The 21,639-nt window shown below is 42.0% G+C and overlaps 1 protein-coding gene across 2 annotated transcripts in view; it reads left to right on the top strand.

Annotated features, from left to right (window-relative positions):
- LOC124133722 (transmembrane protein KIAA1109-like) overlaps positions 1 to 12,106 on the top strand; it is a 97,692-nt gene extending 85,586 nt beyond the window's left edge. Inside the window, exons 56-65 of one of the 2 annotated variants that reach the window (XM_048387409.1) lie at positions 63 to 306; positions 1,389 to 1,546; positions 2,107 to 2,305; positions 3,589 to 3,800; positions 5,567 to 5,821; positions 6,217 to 6,417; positions 6,804 to 6,980; positions 8,049 to 8,177; positions 9,702 to 9,846; positions 10,445 to 12,106. In XM_048387409.1, the coding sequence (XP_048243366.1) occupies positions 63 to 306; positions 1,389 to 1,546; positions 2,107 to 2,305; positions 3,589 to 3,800; positions 5,567 to 5,821; positions 6,217 to 6,417; positions 6,804 to 6,980; positions 8,049 to 8,177; positions 9,702 to 9,846; positions 10,445 to 10,658 (1,934 nt within the window). In that variant the 3' untranslated portion in view covers positions 10,659 to 12,106. Of the gene's footprint in view, positions 1 to 62; positions 307 to 1,388; positions 1,547 to 2,106; positions 2,306 to 3,588; positions 3,807 to 5,566; positions 5,822 to 6,216; positions 6,418 to 6,803; positions 6,981 to 8,048; positions 8,178 to 9,701; positions 9,847 to 10,444 lie in introns of both variants that reach the window. The other variant, XM_048387408.1, reaches the window with a different exon arrangement.
- Positions 12,107 to 21,639: the final 9,533 nt, after the last annotated feature.

The raw sequence follows: 21,639 nt of genomic DNA, 5'->3' as shown, positions 1-21,639 counted from the left end.
ACTGTTTCCCACTGACTACACTGAACTACACATGTCCAGCATCCTCTGCTTGTTGTGTCCAGGTTCCTCAGTCCCCCAGTCCCCAACAGAGGGAGGAGGTAGCAATGTCACCCCCAAGCTGGGCGCGCCCGGGGCACGCAAGTCTCGTGCCTACTCATCCCCAGATACAGGTCGCCATCGGTCGTCATCGGCACCGCCAGCACCCACCAGCCGCTCCAGCAAGTGGGAGACCCTTGTGTTGTTTGCTGTCAACCTGTCCCGGCTCGATGTCGACGTCAACATGAGCAACGTCATGGGAAACACCCTGTAAGTCATTTCTTGTTGGAGTTACTCAGGTCAACACTGTAACCCTAGATGTTATCAAACACAAATCAGTTAATTACCATATTCACTGTAAGAAGCTTATTATAACCATTTGTCTTCACTTTTGTCTGTCTTCTGTGTTCACTCTTGTCTGTCTTCTGTGTTCACACTTGTCTGTCTTCTGTGTTCATGCTTCTCTGTCTTCTGTGTTCACTCTTGTCTGTCTTCAGTGTTCACACTTGTCTGTCTTCTGTGTTCACACTTGTCTGTCTTCAGTGTTCACACTTGTCTGTCTTCTGTGTTCATGCTTGTTTGTCTTCTGTGTTCACTCTTGTCTGTCTTCTGTGTTCACACTTGTCTGTCTTCTGTGTTCACTCTTGTCTGTCTTCTGTGTTCACACTTGTCTGTCTTCTGTGTTCACTCTTGTTTGTCTTGTGTTCACTCTTGTCTGTCTTCTGTGTTCACACTTGTCTGTCTTCTGTGTTCACTCTTGTCTGTCTTCTGTGTTCACACTTGTCTGTCTTCTGTGTTCACTCTTGTCTGTCTTCTGTGTTCACTCTTGTCTGTCTTCTGTGTTCACTCGTCTGTCTTCTGTGTTCACACTTGTCTGTCTTCTGTGTTCACTCTTGTCTGTCTTCTGTGTTCACACTTGTCTGTCTCCTGTGTTCACACTTGTCTGTCTCCTGTGTTCACACTTGTCTGTCTTCAGTGTTCACACTTGTCTGTCTTCTGTGTTCACACTTGTCTGTCTTCAGTGTTCACACTTGTCTGTCTTCTGTGTTCACTCTTGTCTGTCTTCAGTGTTCACACTTGTCTGTCTTCTGTGTTCATGCTTGTCTGTCTTCTGTGTTCACTCGTCTGTCTTCAGTGTTCACACTTGTCTGTCTTCTGTGTTCATGCTTGTCTGTCTTCTGTGTTCACACTTGTCTGTCTTCTGTGTTTTTTTCACACTTGTCTGTCTTCTGTGTTCACACTTGTCTGTCTTCTGTGTTCACACTTGTCTGTCTTCTCTGTTCACGCTTGTCTGTCTTCTGTGTTCACTCTTGTCTGTCTTCTCTGTTCACGCTTGTCCGTCTGCTATGCAGATGGAGCACCAGGGAGCTGAAGAGTCATGGCCGCCTGTCTATAGACAGCAGTGGACACAAGAACCTCAAGATTACTGGAGGACTGGGTGGATCATCCTTCGAGTCTCGAGGAGGAGTTGTAGGTGGCGCCATCGATCTACTTAGTCTGCAGACATTCTGTGAGTAGTCGTCATGGACCTGAAGAAAAGAATCAGCTTATTGTAGAACCAAGAAGTCATAATGAGAACTGTTTGTAACGAAGCTGTGAGAGGGGGGCAGTTCAGACATTTGATGTGGGATAAAGAAAATTAATTAAGATTGGAGATAAACATTCCCATCCTAAAAAAACTTAATTGTTATGAAAGCATTCCTGCAGAAAGTAGAACCACAATACATAGTACCATTGAATTAATTCTGTTAACATATAGCCCCAAGTTTCATCAATGCCCCAAATACTTATTTTTCTATCGATGGATACACTGATCATCGTAAAAATATGTTGATGATCAGAGCTATTTTATATTGCCTTTAATTGCAAAAATTCGGAAAAGTTGATTTTGTGGAAAGTCTTTGAGAGCTGTAAAAGCCCAGATGCAGAAACTAAGGAAGCACCAGCTTATGAAACATAACCATTAACAAAGGGAGATAACTCGGTTATAAACTGTGCAACCCACTACAAAACAAATCTTCACAGCTATATTACCACCATAACGCTCACATACATTTCCATGATGTCCAGTCCACGTAACGGAGGACCCTGAACTGGGCAAGGATCCGGACCACCGTGCAGGACTGACCCTGGAGGCCATCGAGGGTCGTGTGGACTACATGGGGAGCAGCGTCCTGATGACCCGGCTCAGCCTCCTGGACCTGCTGCTGCGAGACGAGTGGCACGTGGAGTCCGACACACACAGCGACACACCACTGGCCACCAAGAGGTTAGTGACTGTACATCCACAGTGTGGGTACAGGGGTGCATCACCCTTTTGAAAGCATCTTAAGAGTTTATTTAATAATTAAACGATGAGTCGGAGTTGTTTATCGTAAATAAAACACTGCAGGGAGAATAAAGCATGAGGGGTGCAGTCGTTTTTTTCTTATACAAGATATCAACATTATGTACAGCCTCTCTAAGGATGATGATGATAATGTACTTTAATAATGATGACTCCCTCAATAGAATCCGACCTCAGCAGTGTTGCTGTGCTACACGTATTTACACAATGTGCACACTGGTTTTTGCGTGTACACCTCCATAAATGCAAACGTTAGTGAAGTCAATTCTAAATAAGACATTCAAAATGTGATTAGTTATACAAGTATCAACATATCTGAAACACCATTACCAATAACTCATTTTGTGATATACTTTCAACAAACATAACACAAAATTTCTTTGATGGTTATCTGCATTAGAAGTTTTACCACTGTGCGAGGGAGAGCCCAACAATTATACCAAATGTTAAAGTTGTCCTTGATGTTAGTAAAACTTCTAACTTTTGATGGGTGTTGTTTGTGTAGTCAGGAGTATATTGATGAGCAGTTTGGCAGGTATACGTGACATTATTTTCCAGATCCGCCTACTTGTTTGTCAACAGATGGTACAAACAGGGGACATCATTTTCCAGATCCCCCTACTTGTTTGTCAACAGATGGTACAAACAGGGGACATCATTTTCCAGATCCGCCTACTTGTTTGTCAACAGATGGTACAAACAGGGGACATCATTTTCCAGATCCGCCTACTTGTTTGTCAACAGATGGTACAAACAGGGGACATTATTTTCCAGATCCGCCTACTTGTTTGTCAACAGATGGTACATACAGGGCACATTATTTTCCAGATCCGCCTACTTGTTTGTCAACAGATGGTACATACAGGGCAAAATATTTTCCAGATCGGCCTACTTGTTTGTCAACAGATGGTACAAACAGGGGACAATATTTTCCAGATCCGCCTACTTGTTTGTCAACAGATGGTACAAACAGGGGACATTATTTTCCAGATCGGCCTACTTGTTTGTCAACAGATGGTACATACAGGGAACAATATTTCCAGATCGGCCTACTTGTTTGTCAACAGATGGTACAAACAGGGGACATTATTTTCCAGATCGGCCTACTTGTTTGTCAACAGATGGTACATACAGGGAACAATATTTTCCAGATCGACCTACTTGTTTGTCAACAGATGGTACATACAGGGGACATTATTTTCCAGATCGGCCTACTTGTTTGTGAATGGTGACCTGCACTGGGAACAGTTCCATCTCATGATCTCGAGGTCCACGACGCCTGACCTCATCAAGCTGGTGGCCAAGCTGGACGAGTTCTTCACACAGCAGCTGACCAGCAGTAAGAGGGTCCTATCCGCGTTTGGACCCATCCCGCCCCGGAACCGGACCACGTCGCAGAGGAAGTTGTCAGAAGACAGTGAGTGTAAGCTTGAGGCAGAAAACTACGGACATTCCGTGTAGGGGATATAGAAACATGTCTGTGTGTGTAGGGGATATAGAAACATGTCTGTGTATGTACAGTGATGTAGGGGATATAGAAACATGTCTGTAAGTGTGTAGGGGATATAGAAACATGTCTGTATGTTTAGGGAATATAGACACATGTCTGTGTGTGTAGGAGATATAGAAACATGTCTGTGTGTGTAGGAGATATAGAAACATGTCTGTGTGTGTAGGGAATATAGAAACATGTCTTTGTGTGTAGGGGATATAGAAACATGTCTGTGTGTGTATGGGATATAAAAACATGTCTGTGTGTGTAAGGGATATAAAAACATGTCTGTGTGTGTAAGGGATATAAAAACATGTCTGTGTGTGTAAGGGATATAAAAACATGTCTGTGTGTGTAAGGGATATAAAAACATGTCTGTGTGTGTAGGGGATATAGAAACATGTCTGTGTGTGTAAGGGATATAGAAACATGTCTGTGTGTGTAGGGGATATAGAAACATGTCTCTGTGTATAGGGGATATAGAAACATGTCTGTGTGTATAGGGGATATAGAAACATGTCTCTGTGTGTAGGGGATATAGAAACATGTCTCTGTGTATAGGGGATATAGAAACATGTCTGTGTGTATAGGGGATATAGAAACATGTCTGTGTGTGTAGGGGATATAGAAACAAGTCTGTGTGTATAGGGGATATAGAAACATGTCTGTATGTGTGTAGGGGATATAGAAACATGTCTGTGTGTGTAGGGAATATAGAAACATGTCTGTATGTGTGTAGGGGATATAGAAACATGTCTGTATGTGTGTAGGGAATATAGAAACATGTCTGTCTAACTGCGGATGTGGAATGGCAAATTTCAGACACATTTCAATCTAGGATTCATCTGGTACATATGCACCTTACCCAAAATGTAGCAACAACAATTAGTTGGTGGATAGCTTGTAACTGGAGTCTCAAATCATACAACATTGTGACATGTATGCACACAAGTTTGAAAAAGATGCATTTAAGTTTACTGTATTGTAAGGGGATTAGGAGCTCCCACACATATACTCTTGAAGACATTCACAAATAGGTTTTGTTTCTTGATTTTATTATGAGGAATATATTCGGATCCTCTTGGTGGACAAATACTACCTTGGGTAAGATGAGTTGTAAATTTTGGTCAAGTTTCCAGATGGTGATACTGCAACTAAAAGTACCACTTCATGGCGGCAATGAGGTCACCTAATGGCTAAAGCATGTACTCGTCACACACCCCACATGGATACACTGTGAAGGCCATGTCTGGGGTCACCCGTTGTGATATTGCTGGAATAGTGCTAAAAATGGTGTGAAACCATACTCCCCCACTGTTCATGTCATGTTTGTTTGGTTGATTGTTTGTTTGTTTGGTTGGTTGGTTGGTTGGTTGATTGGTTGGTTGGTTGGTTGGTTGGTTGGTTGGTTGTTTAATGCCGCACTCAACAATATTCCAGCTATGTGACAGTGGTCTGTAAATGAACTAGTCTGGACCAGACAATCCAGTGATTGCCATCATGAGCATCGATTTACGCAACTGAGATACGATGACATGCATCAACCAAGTCAGAGAGCCTGACCACCCAATCCTGTTAGTCACCTCTTACGACGAGCATAGTCGCCTTTTACAGCAAGCATGGGTTGCTGAAGACCTGTTCTACCCCAGGTCTTCACGGGTATCATGTCATGTCTGTCCCCCTTGTTACAGTTTTATCCGAGCTGCGGCACCACCGACACTGGCAGGGGGCGCTGGAGCAGCTGGTGGGGTGCAACTTCCGCATGCTGCCGCAGATACTGCCAAGCGAGGGGATGATCCTCGGGGGCACCGTCACGCTGCAGGGGGAGAACCTGTCACTTGCCTCATTCCACGGCATCAACTTCAGATCCAAGTCCTGGGCCATCTTCAATATCCGAGAGCCGTACATCTATTTCTCCACGGAGGCGCAAAAAACACCAGACAGAGGTAGGAAGGATTCTCTGTAAGATGACATGCTCTGACTTTGATTATATTGTCAACACATGTCATATGTGGATCCAGAGAGGGGGTCCTCGGGGTCCGGACCCACCCCCTTTTCAAAACCAAATGTAGTATGTTGTAGGCACTAAAATTGACTGAGAGAGGATTTGATATTTTGGACCCCTCCCTTTTAAAATGCTGGATCTGCCCTTATCTGTGGTACAATTTCAGATTTAAGTACTTTTCAGAAATGATGTTTCTTCAATAAATACATTTATACACTTCTTAGTACTATCTATGCATGTGGCTTGAAAGCACTCTCAGACTTTCGTCGTGTTGAGCCCAACTCACTCACTCACTCACTCACTCACTCACTCACTCACTCACTCTGTTGGCTGCAGGTACCCATGTAGTCCAGGATCTCACCTTCATCATCGGCCACAAGTTGACGAAGGGAGGCACGTCCAGCCAGCCGCCCCCCAACAGCTCCGCCCCCCACATGGCAACCATCTGCAAAGTGTCGCGGGGTCACTACGTTCCTCAACAGTTCACCAGTGTCCAGGAGTGGTTCAACTACGCATTCTCCTCCTCCGACATGAAAGGTATGCTCCACTTGAATTATGATTTACTTCAGATATTGTTTCCATGACATGGGGCACTGGTAGCCAAGTCATCGAATGTGCCTCAGTTGGCTGTGCAGAGTTGTGTCCCTTGGGCACGCCACAAACCGATGATTGTGGGTTTGCATTCCACTTTGTCCCGATAATGTTTCTTGCACTATAACTGTTCTCGTGGGTTTCACCAAAGTGGTAAACACCTGAGACCTCCATCACTTCGGGCTTTCTTCCCACATTAAGCTGACATGCTGTGATATAACTGGAATACTGTTCAAAGCAGCGTTAAACCCAACTCACTCATTCACTCCTTGAAACAAGTGACGTAAAGCCCGAAGCAATGTCACATCAAACTCACTGGTTCCTCTTTGCAGACATAGATTCCTTCCCGAGTGTACGACGTGAACACTGTGAGAGTCCGACTGAGCACCGCAAGTCTCGCAAGCCCCAGGCCTACAACCATGAGTCCGAGATGATCTTTGCCTTCCCCTCGCTGTACATGAACCTCAAGACTTTCCACTACCAGGGGGAGCACGAGCCCCAGAATGATGGTGAGTACAGGGGATGGGCTACACAGGGTATCAGAGGGACTGTCTTCCACTGAATTGAAAGCCAGTTTGGTGCAATCTGTGAACATGTTGCTTATATAATGTAAACTCCCAGATCCTAAGCTGTTCAACTGATATGTTTCTGTTATTGTCATCACTGCGATGTGGTTAATCTCAGTGTGGCAGGATTTTCTACTCCTTGGGACACTTACATTAAGGGACAGAGACACACTTATAGGTGCTAATGTTTTTCCTTGAATTACAATATTGACATTTTTAACTGAAAGAACTTGGGTTGAAACAAAACTATACTTTTTTGTGGACATGGGCTTTCGGTAGTGTAATAAAGAGAACAAGAAAAATTATGCTGTCAATGCTACTTGAAGTTACAACCTGCAGAGATTGTCCCCGTCTGTGTCATACCGAAAGACGTTAAAATATGGTACTTGTTGTTACCCTACCTAGGTGCTCAGCATTAAAGGGATTAAACAAGGACTGGTTGGATCGGAGTCAGTATACTGTGTCTTAGTGGGATATTCATTTTAAACTGCGGCATGGTATCTCAGTGGGCTAGGACTATAACATCGGCATAAGTCCGTACTAGTACAAGCAGCCATACACACACACATGCATGCACGTCACTTTTTTAGTGCAATAATCTTGGACGTGACATTGAACCCCATTTCACCTGACCATTACTCCAGACTAGTACAAGCAGCCACACACACACACACATGCATGCACATCGCTATATAAGTGCAATAATCATGGATGTGACATTCAACCCCATGTCATCTCACCATTAGTCAGGACTTGTACAAGCAGCCACACAAACTTGCAACCCCATTTCACCTCACTATTAGTCCAGACTAATACAAGCAGCCACACACACACGTGCATGCACATCGCTATATAAGTGCAATAATCTTGGACGCAACATTAAACCCCATTACCTGATGCTACAATCTGCTTCATTGTCTTCCTCTCACCATGGGATATAAGATAAACAGTTTACCTGGTTAGATATGTGTGTCACTGTAAGAGATGACCATCCAGATGGACACATTGCAGATCCCCAGCCGGTGGTTGAAAGCAGCTTTGTGACCGAGTTCTATGACCACATCTTCGTCGCCATGGATGCCGAGGTCATCCTCTTCCTCCACGACCTTGTGTCCTCGTACATCAAGGAAAAGGACAAAGGTTTGTACAGTCAGTGATCCCAGTCCCTGCCACCTGGCCACTGTGCTAGGTCATCTGTCTGTGCCAGTGTCAGCCAGTGTCAGTCAGACCCGTGAAGATCCGGGATAGAATAGGTCTTCAGCAACCCATGCTTGCCGTAAAAGGCAACTATGCTTGTCGTAAGAGGTGACTAACAGGATCGGGTGGTCAGGCTCGCTGACTTGGTTGATGCATGTCATCGTATCCCAAATGTATGGATCGATGCTCATGATGTCAGTCACTGGATTGTCTGGTTCAGACTGGATTATTTACAGGCCGCCGTCATATAGCTGGAATATTGCTGTGTGCTGCGTTTAACAACAAACAAACAGTGTTAGTCAACATCAGCAGTGAATTAAATAACTGAATTCTAGCACAGTAATATTTAATTTTGTAACTTATCCTGCATTACTCCTTGTGGTCACCACCTCTGCCTTGGAGTCGGTCACGGGGAGGTTGGTAGTTTCCCTACTGCTTGCCTTTGCCCTGATTTCTGCCACATAAAGTCGGTAATGTGATGACCATGACGTCATCTCTTCCATGGTCAAATGGGCACTATGTGATGGGATTGGCTGCACAACTAGTGAGAACAACTTCTTCTTCAGCTGGGCCTCACACAGCTTTGTCTTTCTGTAAAAAAACCAGCAGTAAATGCATTAAGGAGTAATGCATGATAAGTATACAAATATAAAAAATATCTAGATTTTACATGTTTCTTTGATTGCCAAAGCTATTCTGTAATTATTTAAAATACTACCAGTGAATTTAGTTACAAAAGATGACCACAAGTTCTTCCACTGTGAAGAATAAGTATGGAGTTTGAATCCCGTTAGGACATCACCCCCCAAAAGTACAAGAATTTGTACTTTACTAGGAAAGTCTGATCCTAAATATAACATTTGTTACTTTTGACCACTTTCTAAAAATCTTTGTCTATTCATAGCTTTGGCCAATTGTCACTTGTCAGAGGGGTACACCAAGTACGTGATCTAGACTACCAGTTGTTGGAGTTCCATTTTTGTGGAAGCCTCAGTGGCTGAGTGGGTTTAGATCGCTGACTTTGTGTGCTGGAGATGATTAGGTGCCTTACTCTGAAAGTGTTGGTTCGAATTCCGGATGGGACACCACCCACAAAAGTACCAGAATTTGCACTTTAATATATAGTTTGCGAATCCAAAATGGCAGGTAAGGTTTCGTAAAAGACACGCTTCAGATATATCGAACTAATTTCAACAGGTGCTAGGAGTTTGTTATGACCATGTTTCACTACGGTATGAGATGCCTGTCTTCAACTCTCTTATGAGTATTTCTTGTCGGAGGGGCGGTCGGGTAGCCTAGTGGTTAAAGCGTTCGCTCGTCACACTGAAGACCCGGGTTCGATTCCCGACATGGGTACAATGTGTGAACCCATTTCTGGTGTCCCCCGCCGTGATATTGCTGGAATATTGCTAAAAGCGGCGTAAAACCATACTTACTCACTCACTCACTATTTCTTGTCGGTCACAGGTGCCCGGTCATCCTATGGTCAGGCATCTAAGGCCGCCAAGGCCACTGACTTGGACAAGAAGAAGTTAACAGACCCAACAGAAGCCTTGAAGCAGGACTACCGAGACTTCCACTGCAAGACCTGGCAGCTCGAGCCAACAGTTCGGTAAGCAGATCACGCAAACTCTTCACACTTTGGTCCCATGTTTGGTAGTTGGATGTGGTCACTGTTGTGTTGTAATTCAGGGCAAGTTTTTTGTGCCCAGGAACCTGTTCCACAAAGTGATCTTAGTGCTAAGTTGGTCATAACTCCCATACTTTATCATAGGCTTACGATCCACGTAGCACTAAGATCACTTTGTGGGACATGGTCCTGGACAAGATACTTAATAGAATAAGACATCTTGATAGCTCCGTGGCAGAAATACTGCTTGTGCAAGACCCATGTTTTTTCTTGTTTTTATGGATGTTCTTGGTCAATATCTCAATATGTAGCAGGCACTTGTGAAGAATGTAAATGTCTTATTTTAAGTTACTATCTTTTATACAACTCTGGAAATTATTACTTGACTATAAACTTCAAGGAATAAGATGTTCAGAATAACAAGATACCATATTTTCAATCAAACACTGTAGAACAAATTTACTTTGCTTAATGTAGAACAGGGTTATCAGAAGAACCAGAAAATAACATTGATCTGACCTCAAATTAGAATTACATGTGTATACATGATACTAAAATTTCAAATAAATTTTGTTTTCAGACTACTGCACTGGGCCAGCAAGCAGATCGACCCAGTCGGTGTGGACTTTGTTCTGCAGAAGCTAGGCTTCTCTCACGCCAGGGTGACCATCCCCAAGTGGATGCAGAGGGGAGTGATGGACCCCCTTGACAAGATTCTGTCCATGCTCGTCAACAGCCTTGTGGTGGCGCTAAAGGACCAGCAGGATCGGGATGTTGTGGACGATGTAGACTGAGAGAGGGGTGTTGTATCACGTCTATGCTGGGGAACAGCCTTATGGTGGCTCTGACAGATCAGCAAGACTGAGATATTGTCGAGCCTGGAGCCTGGAGAATGTTGAATCCCATGGATATTGCCTAAACCATGCTGTGGGTGCACTCGAGGACCAGCAGGATCAGGATCTTTGGATCAGTGTTGACTGTGACCTTGTGTTGAACACTCGAGCATGACCCGGTATCGGAGCATGACCCGGTATCGGAGCATGACCCGGTATCGAAGCATGACCCGGTATCGAAGCATGACCCGGTATCGAAGCATGACCCGGTATCGGAGCATGACCCGGTATCGAAGCATGACCCGGTATCGGAGTGTGACCCGGTATCGAAGCATGACCCGGTATCGGAGCATGACCCGGTATCGGAGCATGACCCGGTATCGAAGCATGACCCGGTATCGGAGTGTGACCCGGTATCGGAGCATGTCCCGGTATTGAATATTAATCCATAACCTACACAGATTCCTCTGGGAAGGAATAGTTTGGTTATTTGGAGGTTCTCCTTGGGATCTGTCAGCTTGATAACCAGTGTGAACTTCAGTTAATTGTCTGTCAGTAGAGACCCCAACAGCAGTGGTAGAGACATAGAAGGTTTTGTAAACTTTCTACTGTTACTCAATGTCAATACCATTATAGAAACTACAAGCCCTCCCTGCACAAACTAGCCTTATGGCACATGGGGGTGTCCAGATAGACCTGCTTCTAGCCACTGACTTCATGATATTATACTAATCATGATCTGAAATTGAACATTAGATCTGAAAATATAGGAGTATATCTTAAGTTTCTCTCTTGTGTGTAACCAAGATATACAATATTAACTGTAATAAGTTCCCTCGGTGCTTTAAAACATTATTGAGTGTTGATTAATATCATACACAAGTTAAGTTTATTGTCAGAGGTCAAGCGGTAAAGAACAAATTTAGTTCAAACGTCAATGAAACTAAACTTTTTCATTAATGATTACTTAACAATTATATATACACAATAATATATGGACTGTCGTGTAAACAATAATATATGGACTGTCGTGTAAACGTGCGGCTTATTACTTGATGCTTAGAAATATTGTTTACAGACTGGTCTGGAAGTTGGTCAGAGGCGTTTATTGGAGTGGGGCCCTTAATATGGTGAATACGGTACTTGTATTAACTATCCTACTTTACAATTCCATATACTTAGAAGAAGAGAGAATTACATTGTATCATATTGTGTGTCAAGACACCCTGATGTAACACTTAGTGTTGGTTATTATGGGTCTAACGACATGTTTTGTAACAGGGGCTCTGAGCAGATGACGACATAGCCTGTTTCCACAAAGAGCTGCAACTGTTTAATGGTTTAACATAGACTTACAGCAGTCAAAGCGCTATGATTGTCGTATCTCTCATAGTTTAACATAGACTTACAGCAGTCAAAGCGCTATGATTGTCGTATCTCTCATAGTTTAACATAGACTTACAGCAGTCAAAGCGCTATGATTGTCGTATCTCTCATAGTTTAACATAGACTTACAGCAGTCAAAGCGCTATGATTGTCGTATCTCTCATAGTTTAACATAGACTTACAGCAGTCAAAGCGCTATGATTGTCGTATCTCTCATAGTTTAACATAGACTTACAGCAGTCAAGGCGCTATGATTGTCGTATCTCTCATAGTTTAACATAGACTTACAGCAGTCAAAGCGCTATGATTGTCGTATCTCTCATAGTTTAACATAGACTTACGACAGTTGTAGCGCAACAATTGCTTCGTGAAACAGGACCCTATATTGTTGAATGCGAACATATCAGTATTTAATTGGTCCTGTGATAATGTGACTATCCATAAGCAATGTACTAGCATTAGATGACAATCAAATACTCGCGAGGAGGTGAAATCTCATCAATATCCGTGTGATCTTGAATTATAATCCAACAACGTGTAGATGTTGAAAGTTGAATGTATTCCTCACAGTCAGACCTGGTGTTTCCGAGTGCCGTGTGAAGTAGCTTGTTCTAGATAGAGATTTATAGTGCTGATTTGTTTCCATCAACATCATGACATTCCATAATGCTGAAGTCAGTTGTTTAAATAAGCTTGGGGTAAAGCTTGGGATATGTTCAAGTTTAAGACTCACCACAGCTGTAGGGTAGCCCTGTCCTGACTAAATCCATTTTGTCAGTTATGAATGCTGTTGTTTTCTGCAGAATTCCATGGGTTTTGTGGATGGTAATGTACACTTGTTCGGGGTGGAGGTGGTATGGGGGTGGGGGGACGACAGACTAGGTGTACAACCCTCTTCTGGTGTCTCCTGTCGTTATATTACTTTCTTATTGCTATAAGCGGCTATGAAAAAATATTTATATGGAAAGGTTTACATTTGTATTGGGATATTTTCACACATACAGACTGACATGGTCAAAACTACATCCGGATATTTACACATTGAGGGGGCAGTAGGGTGCACACATGCAGTGAAGGTCACTGCTACATTCACATTGAATAAGAACATTCACGTTAAATCAAGACATTCACACATCAGACAGGGACGTGTCATCTACACAATCAGTTACTTCAAAGACATGTCCGACAGACTGCATGCATACTTTCACACATCAGCCAGGTACATCGTTTCATCACATCTGCACAATCAATTACTTGTGGTTGAAGTGTTCACCCGTGAAGCCAAGGTCCCAGACACAGATGCCCACATGGTTACCATGCATATACAGCTCATTCATGGTGTCGCTTGCCATGATCTGGCTGTAACATTGCCAAGTGGCGTACACTCACTCTGACAATAACCAAACCATACACTCTGTAACTGGGTGTAATACTCTCTTGAATCGGTTCCTGATTTCACAGCTTCCTTTCCCAGCTTTCATCTGTGTTCCTGGCATGGAATTCATGGAGTACATGTGTTTTAGTACATGTATACTTCTGGGTCTTTCACAATATCAGCCCCTATTAATATATTTGATGAAAAAATTAAGGCAAAAGTTTAGATGAATATTGTTCATAAAGTGAATTAGCTAGGAATACTGTAATCCTGTTTTCTCAGGAATGTGTTTAACTTGGTCCCATCTGGGTTATTCCCAGTTATTCTTAGCTCAGTTAATAATTTTCATTGTTTTATGATTTACAAATTTTGTTGAGATGTTCTTACACATTATTCTTTATGACCTATGGTTACATTTCATACTCAGTTATATAATATAATATTGTGTAGCTTGGGGATGGCCAGGAAGATGTTTTCATTCCATTGTTGATTTTGTATATATATATATATATTATTTAATTTCTTTACCTCTTTCACGAGACAATGTTTTTTTGTGTCTTTTTCTTAATTGTTTCAAGGACAAAACTAAGGGGTTAAATAATATGTAAAAGATTTCAGTTTTGGGTTGGATTTTTAATTAGTTCTATTTTCATTTTGTCATTCAATGTAATAATATTTTTATATCTTTGAATCTGTATTTAAACTTAAGTGTGATAATTATTTTTTAAGTTCATATTTGAACATATTGTATTTGTAGTTCTAATTGTTGTAAGATATATTTGGATTTGGATTTCCTAATGAGGGGTGGCGGAGTCATTGTTGCCAACTGTCCTGATTTTTTTTTTTTTGTTACAAATGTACTACTAAAATATGAAAATAAGATTTCTTCCTTATTTCATATGAATGACATGCCAATCTACTAGAACAAAATAACAAGAACAACATTTTCATAGACATCTTAAAGAGAGGGTCAATATTTAGCCATACTCTGTTTGCTTATTTAACGGCTGGTATAAAGTTGATGGGAATCACATGCGTGTATTGTACATTAAGGCTTTGGTGTCTTGACCAGAATGTAACAAAATACTGAATGTAATTTGGGAAAGTTGGCAGAGCTCTATGAGTAATCATTTTGTTTTGAATTTGATGAAGTTTGCCGTCAGGCTCTGTGATATGCTTTAGTTCCAGAAACTTTGATATGCAGACAGAATAACTGCACCTCATATTCATTACAAGGTTCTATTGCAGAGCTGATGTTTAAAATCAGTTTTATAATGAGTAATTGTAAATAAGACCATTTTGTACATAGATGCATGGAAAAGCTTTAAGCTAACATTATATACTGAATAAAATTCTTATATTATTGCTCTAAAGCTGACCTGCATGATCGATATGACATTCAGTACAGTGTCAGGAGCTGTTGTCATGGCAACAGAAGATGGAGTGTTATGAGTGATATGTACAACAGATGTTACAGGGTTTTAGTCATGAACGAGAAACATGTAGATCTTACTTTTATCTACCTTTATATGTATATATATATTAATCCAACATGTTAACTCAGTATTCACCTGATCAAGGGTCAAGAAGTAGCCTTGAAACATTGTTACAAACAATAAAGTAGTTATCCATAAAAGTTGGACGTCTTTATGTGATTGTATATAGGAAGTACAGAATTAGAGACGTGTATCACTGATGGATACTAATTGCAGATACAGCTTTTTGGAAGAGGAGGGGTGCATTTATTGGGGCAATTTGATCATGTAGTCAAGTAATTTTGATAACATCACGAAATTTGTTATAGTGTTGTAATATGTTTACACTCAATATGCTTAATAATACCAAGCATTTGGTACTACGGACTGCAGCAACTAACATTCACCCACCTGATGGGGGCGGGGTCTGTGTGGGGGGCACAGGGTGGCACTTGTTATGAGAATCCACAATATTCACCTATTTTAGACTTTTTGTGTAATTTAAATGAAATTAAACATCTCTACCAACAATTTTTTTGTTAGAATATTGCCATGTACTGTACGCATGTATATAGTGTATAACCTGTGTGTGTTGTTGATGACAGAGTTCTGTCTCGCTGCAAATAGCTGCAAGATTGCTGATATGCAGCGTTAATCAATAATCACTCAGTGAGAAAATGTTGCCAACCTGAATGTAGCGTTACAATGTACATTGCAATTGTTTTGATGATTTGTGGGCAAGTGTAATGACGTCTGTGAAACCCATATGGAATCACATGCAGTGTTTGAATAATGTGATATCTGGTAGCTGTGAAATCCTAGCTATGTACTGCTCAGCTTTACTGTCTGATGGGTGTCCGATAATAAAAGCAGAGAAGTCCATTGCTATGATTCCACAGCTAGATATTTATTTTATCAATGGTGAAAACTGTGAGTTGTGTTGACATGAGCAGCTTCAGGCTGGAGTGTTGGATGTAGTTTCAGTACTGCTTGGTGATTATGTAATTTACATTTCCAGTAAGTTTATATTATTTGTTTCTTTCACATTTTTTCAATGAATTATATTTCCATTTCATAATACATTTTAGTTGAACTGTTTAGGAAATACAGTATTTTGTTCTGACAAAAGGAGGATAGACCTATATAATCCTCAAAAATTGAATAACACCCGATTTTTTAATATTACTACTATAAATCTTTTGTGTTGTATACATTGATTATGACATATCATTACAATTTGAGTTGATTCTGTTTCAAGTATTGAAAGATTAGTATGAACAGATAATGTTCAATAAGCTCAAATATAAATAATTGGTTCTGGTACTTTTGAAAATTTGATGTGGCAAAATGGCATATTTTTCTATAGTTTTAAAAGGTTTCAGCCTAACAATGTACAAGCATGCCCTGTCTGGTTCCATCATGTAAAGTGTTAACTTGTGTCCACCAACATGCTTATTGATAGATAGAAATGCACACGATTGATGAATTTACTTGATATGATTTTCCATTGAATAAAATATGCATAGAATATCTCAAAAGTGTTGTTATTGTCGTCAAATACCAGCCCACCACCCGTGAATACATTGTCAAAACTTCACGGGTTTGAATACACTACCTCAGGTTTGTAAACACTAACCTGTCATAAAATTAAATATATGCAGTGATGTAAACACTGACTTGCACCCATGACAGCATGCAATGTAAGTGTGAAAGTCAGCTGACACTTTATCACTGAATATAACAAGCTGGGCAAGACAGTCGAACGCCAGAGAAACAATAGAGCAAGCAAGCAGAGGTGAATGTGAAATTGTCATAGTGCAGCTTGAACTGGAACTAAGACTTAGTTTTGGTTTTGGTTTGGTTTGTTGTTTTACGCCGCACTCAGCAATATTCCAGCTATATGACGGCAGTCTGTAAATAATCGAGCCTGGACCAGACAATCCAGTGATTTACATCATGAACATCAATCCACGCAATTGGAATCGATGACATGCATCAACCAAGTCAGCGAGACTGACCACCCGACCCCATTAGTCGCCTTTTATGACAAGCATAGTCGCCTATTACGGCAAGCATGGGTTGCTGAAGACCTATTCTACCCCGGAATCTTCACGGGTCCCTAAGACTTAGTAATTGAAATAGAAGCTGAAATACACTTGACAATACACATAATCACATACACTGTACTACTACACATTTCCCTCCTTTGCTTGGAAAACAAAAAAACTTCACATGGTCCCCACCTGCCCCTACCTCCACCCTACTTTTCTTCCCATCTTCTCTGCCTTCCCTGTCTCCGTTCTACCATTGTAGCTTCTTTCCCTCTCATGCTCCCATCTTCCCCATGTGCCCCAGCACATATCCCCGTCCTCCCATTAGGATCCCCAATGTTTCGACCTGCTCCTTCCTCCTTCCTCCTGCTATTGTCCCCTCCTCCCTGCTACCTTGTCCCCCATTCCCCCACCTGCCCCAACCTCCGTCCTGCCGGGGAGTCCACTAATGCCTACAGTGACAAATGCCTACAGTCTAAAACAAACATTTATATGCTTCAGTGGTTTTACATGTGATACCCTGCTACCTCTCTGCAGAGTTGAACTGGCCCATTTTAGTCTACTATTGCCTACAGTGACAAATGACAAACACTAGCAAATGATATTTAGTGGTTTTTCTTTATTCATACATTTCTTCTGATATTTCATACATCATACATCATCCATAGTTTCATTTATCATATTTCATGTACATTATGATTCAAACATCACATTCACACTCCCATTTTATCACACATCTTACATTATCCATATATACATTTCATTCAGTTTCATTTATCATATTCCATGTACATTATATACATATCAGACTTACATTCATCATATATCATCTCATACATCATCCATATGTATCATTCATTTTCATTTCTCATATTTCATGTGTCACAGAGTTGCACAAACTAGTTGCTTTGTTAGCCCAGTTTTACAACACATCCAGCTGCATCAAGGAACTGGAGAGGAGCCCAGTTTAACAACACATCCAGCTGCATCAAGGAACTGGAGAGGGAACTTGATACCCAGTCGAAGCTGCTCCTGTAGCCTTTCTAGTCTCTGGTTGATCTCTAGGTAGATTCTCTTGTGGGGTGGATACTGAGCATGCTTGTTTCTTTCCGTCTTCTCTAGTCTCTGGATCACTTGAAGGCAAAAATGTTCGGATGGGCTCTCTGGACGACCTTGTTAAGATGACAATGCCACCCTTCTAGATGATTGCTGGTTCTGGGGCCAATGTTGTCGTGATGATTCCACAATCCCAACCGAAACTGAGCATGGTCATCAATCCAGGTGTTGGTCATGTAGTCATGGAACTGCACTGTTTGTGGGATCTCTGGAGCACTGTCCATGACATCTATGAATGTATCCTGCACCAGGTTGAAAGGAAGAGGTGGAAGTGCGGCTGCACAGTGACCCAGGCGTTGACTTCAGGATTCTGTTGATAGAGAGCACTGAAATCTAGTCTCTGCACTTTCCTCCAAAGGGCCTGGGAGTAATGAAAGAAGCACCCTCTAACATCACAGTCTGGAAACAATGTCTCTATTGCCTTAATAGCTGCAACTTCAAAGTCCGTCTGGGTTATTTGGGGCTGTAGTGGGGAACCTGTTGACTGGTGGACAGCATCCTTGAGAAGACGGAACAGACGCTCGTAAGTCTGGCGCTGGCGATTTTGGAAGAAGGCAGAACACTATCTGTGTCATCTTGGTACCTACGAGTCCATGAATGACATACAACTGATCCCAAAGAGGAGGGCAGCTGTAGAATGCCCCATCCATGTACAGAGTGTCTATCTCTTGGAGTAGGTGAAGGCGGTCACTGGTGGCAAAACACAGAATCTTGTCTTCATTTCCGTCATCTATACAGAGAAAGGGCTCTCCATCGGTTGTCTGCTTGTAGATATCAGGAAGATCTACTTCACTCATGGACTGTGGAGGTGGGGGAATCGTCTTTCTTCTCTGTTTGTAGAGGCCACTCTTCTTGCTGTGGTAAGCCGGGAAGACAGCAGCATCCTGAACGTCGAGTCGGGCAACTTCCTCGTCGTAATCTTCTGGAACGGAGTTGTCTCTGCTTGAACTCTCTGTCGAAGTGTGCTTACAGTCTGCAATGCTACAAGGTCGTCTGGTTGATGATTATGAGGTGACTGATTCCTCACAAACTGGCCAACTGTTGTGCATTTCCCTAAGCACCCACGTTGTACACATTTCCAGTGCACACACGTTAGCCTACGGTTGTTAAGTCCTGTAGCCATCTAGTAGGACTTGCTGACCACCTTTTTTGTGACAAATGATACTGGACCTTCTTCGGGTCTGCCATGTCTAGATCTCTAACATGCCAATGTTGTTGTTGTTGCATTAAGTGTTTAAGAGGTCGCCTTCTGCCTAGGCAATTTCGGCTGACCTGTCCCTCTTTGGGACTCCTGTGTGAGAAGGGTACACATATCTATTGTGAGTTCGGTGTTCACATAATTTCTGTTTTTGTATTGATATGATTTCTATTTTCTTATATTGATATGATTTCATTTTTATCCTTGGCTGCTCTGTTTACATACGTTCGAGTAGCTGTCCATCTCTCAGAAATAGATGCCAATCTTCGATAACTATATTTTATACTGGAAAATTTCCTTCTCAAAGTTTATCATCAATTACATTATTCTTCTACTCTCATTTTACAGAAAATCCGTATTTCCTGCTCCGGTTATCAAAGTACAATACCATCTAAGAAAATAAATTTATACAAAGGTCAAATATTTTCACAATCCCAGTAACATTTCTAAGGCATTAATTAGTCTGTATTTACAGTGAAGGCATTAGTGAACACTAAGCAGAGTTGACCACTTGAGTGCAGGGGTGCGTGAAACAGTGTGTACACTAAAACAACAACTTTTGTAGGCATTAGTCACTGTAGGCATTCGTCACTGTAGGCATTAATAGGCCTCCCTTCCTTTTTCTTATTCATCCATTACCACCACTCGATACCTCACTGTATATCTGTAGTCACGGTTCTTCAGCAACCCATGCCTATCGTAAGAGGCGACTATGCTTGCCCCTACCGCCATCCCACCTCAATACTTCCCTCCTCTTTTCCTCCCACATCCCCCATTTCCCAACGTGCCCTACCTTCGTCCCAACATCCTCTTTCCCGTCTCGGGGGCACGGGTGGCCCAGTCGTCTAAGGCGCCGCGATTAGATGTGCAGAGTTGCGTCCCTTGAACGCCAGAAACCTATGATTGTGGGTTCGCCCCGATTATGTTTCTAGGTTTGTCAGCACCATACCCGTGCTCGTGGGTTTCACCGAAGTGGTAAACGTCTGAGACCTGCATCACTTCGGACTTTCCTCCCACATTAAACTGACACGCCGTGATATAACTGGAATACTGTTAAAAGAGGCGTTAAACCCAACTCACTCACTCACTCACTCACTATCCCGTCTCCCATAGCCAAGACTCTCCTTCCTGTTCCCACCTCCGTCCCACCACAATACACACACCCTGCTCTCCGTCTCCATGCCCCATATTTCCTCACCTGCACCTACCCCTGTCCAACCACCCCCACCCCACCAATGCTAATACATCGCCCTTACTGTCCCCTCCATCTACCTTACTTCCCTCTCTGTTTCTTTATCCCTAAACGTTTGGCCCCTCCACACTCACTACTTCTCCGTCCATTCTCCGTACTACCCCCTCTACACTCCCTATGTCTCCAACATCCTCCATACTTCTCCATCTTCTCTTCCTACTTCCCCTCCATCGTCCCTACTTCTCCCTCTGCCCTTTCTCTCTACGTCTCCCACCATCCCGATCTCTTTACTTCGCTTTGCAGAGTTGCGTCCCTTAGGCACGTCAGAAACCTATGATTGTGGGTTCGAATCCCGGTTCGCCCCGATTATGTTTCTAGGTTTGTCAGCACCATACCCGTGCTCGTGGGTTTCACCGAAGTGATAAACGTCTGAGACCTACATCACTTCGGGCTTTCCTCCCACATTAAGCTGACACGCCGTGATATGACTGGAATACTGTTAAAAGCGGTGTTAAACCCAACTCACTCACTCACTCACTATTTCTTGTTTGGTTGATTAGTAATTTTCTGTTTCTTTGCTGTTTTTTACCTGTTTCGGGTTTTTTTATTGCTTCGTTCGTTTCACTGTTTGATTGCTTGTATGGTTAGTTTCCTGTTTTTGTATGATACGAAGGTTGCTTTCTTTTATTGTTTCTTTCTCCTAATTTATGGTGTATGTGGTTTAAACATATATTTATTTTTTTTTAAATCTGGATCGGTAAACAAGCAAAACTTGCTTATGTAAATACCTCTCCAGGTAATAACTTTACAACAGCTGGTTATATATCAGATTATATGTAAGATAGTGCTAAACATGAACATACTAAATGCACAAATGAAATATATGAATCCAATACAAGTGGTGTCTGTGAAATAAGATATAGCAGTTTTCCATTACTACATGCATAAAATTAAGCTACTCAAATGCTTTGCTTTTGACAATGAAATCGTGAACTGATTGAAGAATAGTCATGTTTGTAGAACTGCTGACTGAACTACTGCAATGTAATATCGTTTTTGAATTATACCCACGTGTGTAGAATACATAGTGTTTCTGATATTATGGTATTTTTGACAGGTAAAAGAAAAATTGCGTCTTCAAAGTGATAC

This window comes from Haliotis rufescens, unplaced genomic scaffold (assembly GCF_023055435.1).
Source record: "Haliotis rufescens isolate VD_foot unplaced genomic scaffold, xgHalRufe1.0.p SCAF_7, whole genome shotgun sequence".
Lineage (NCBI taxonomy): Eukaryota > Metazoa > Mollusca > Gastropoda > Lepetellida > Haliotidae > Haliotis > Haliotis rufescens.
The sequence above is the reverse complement of the archived record's forward strand: the minus strand, read 5'-3'. Positions and strand labels throughout refer to the sequence as shown.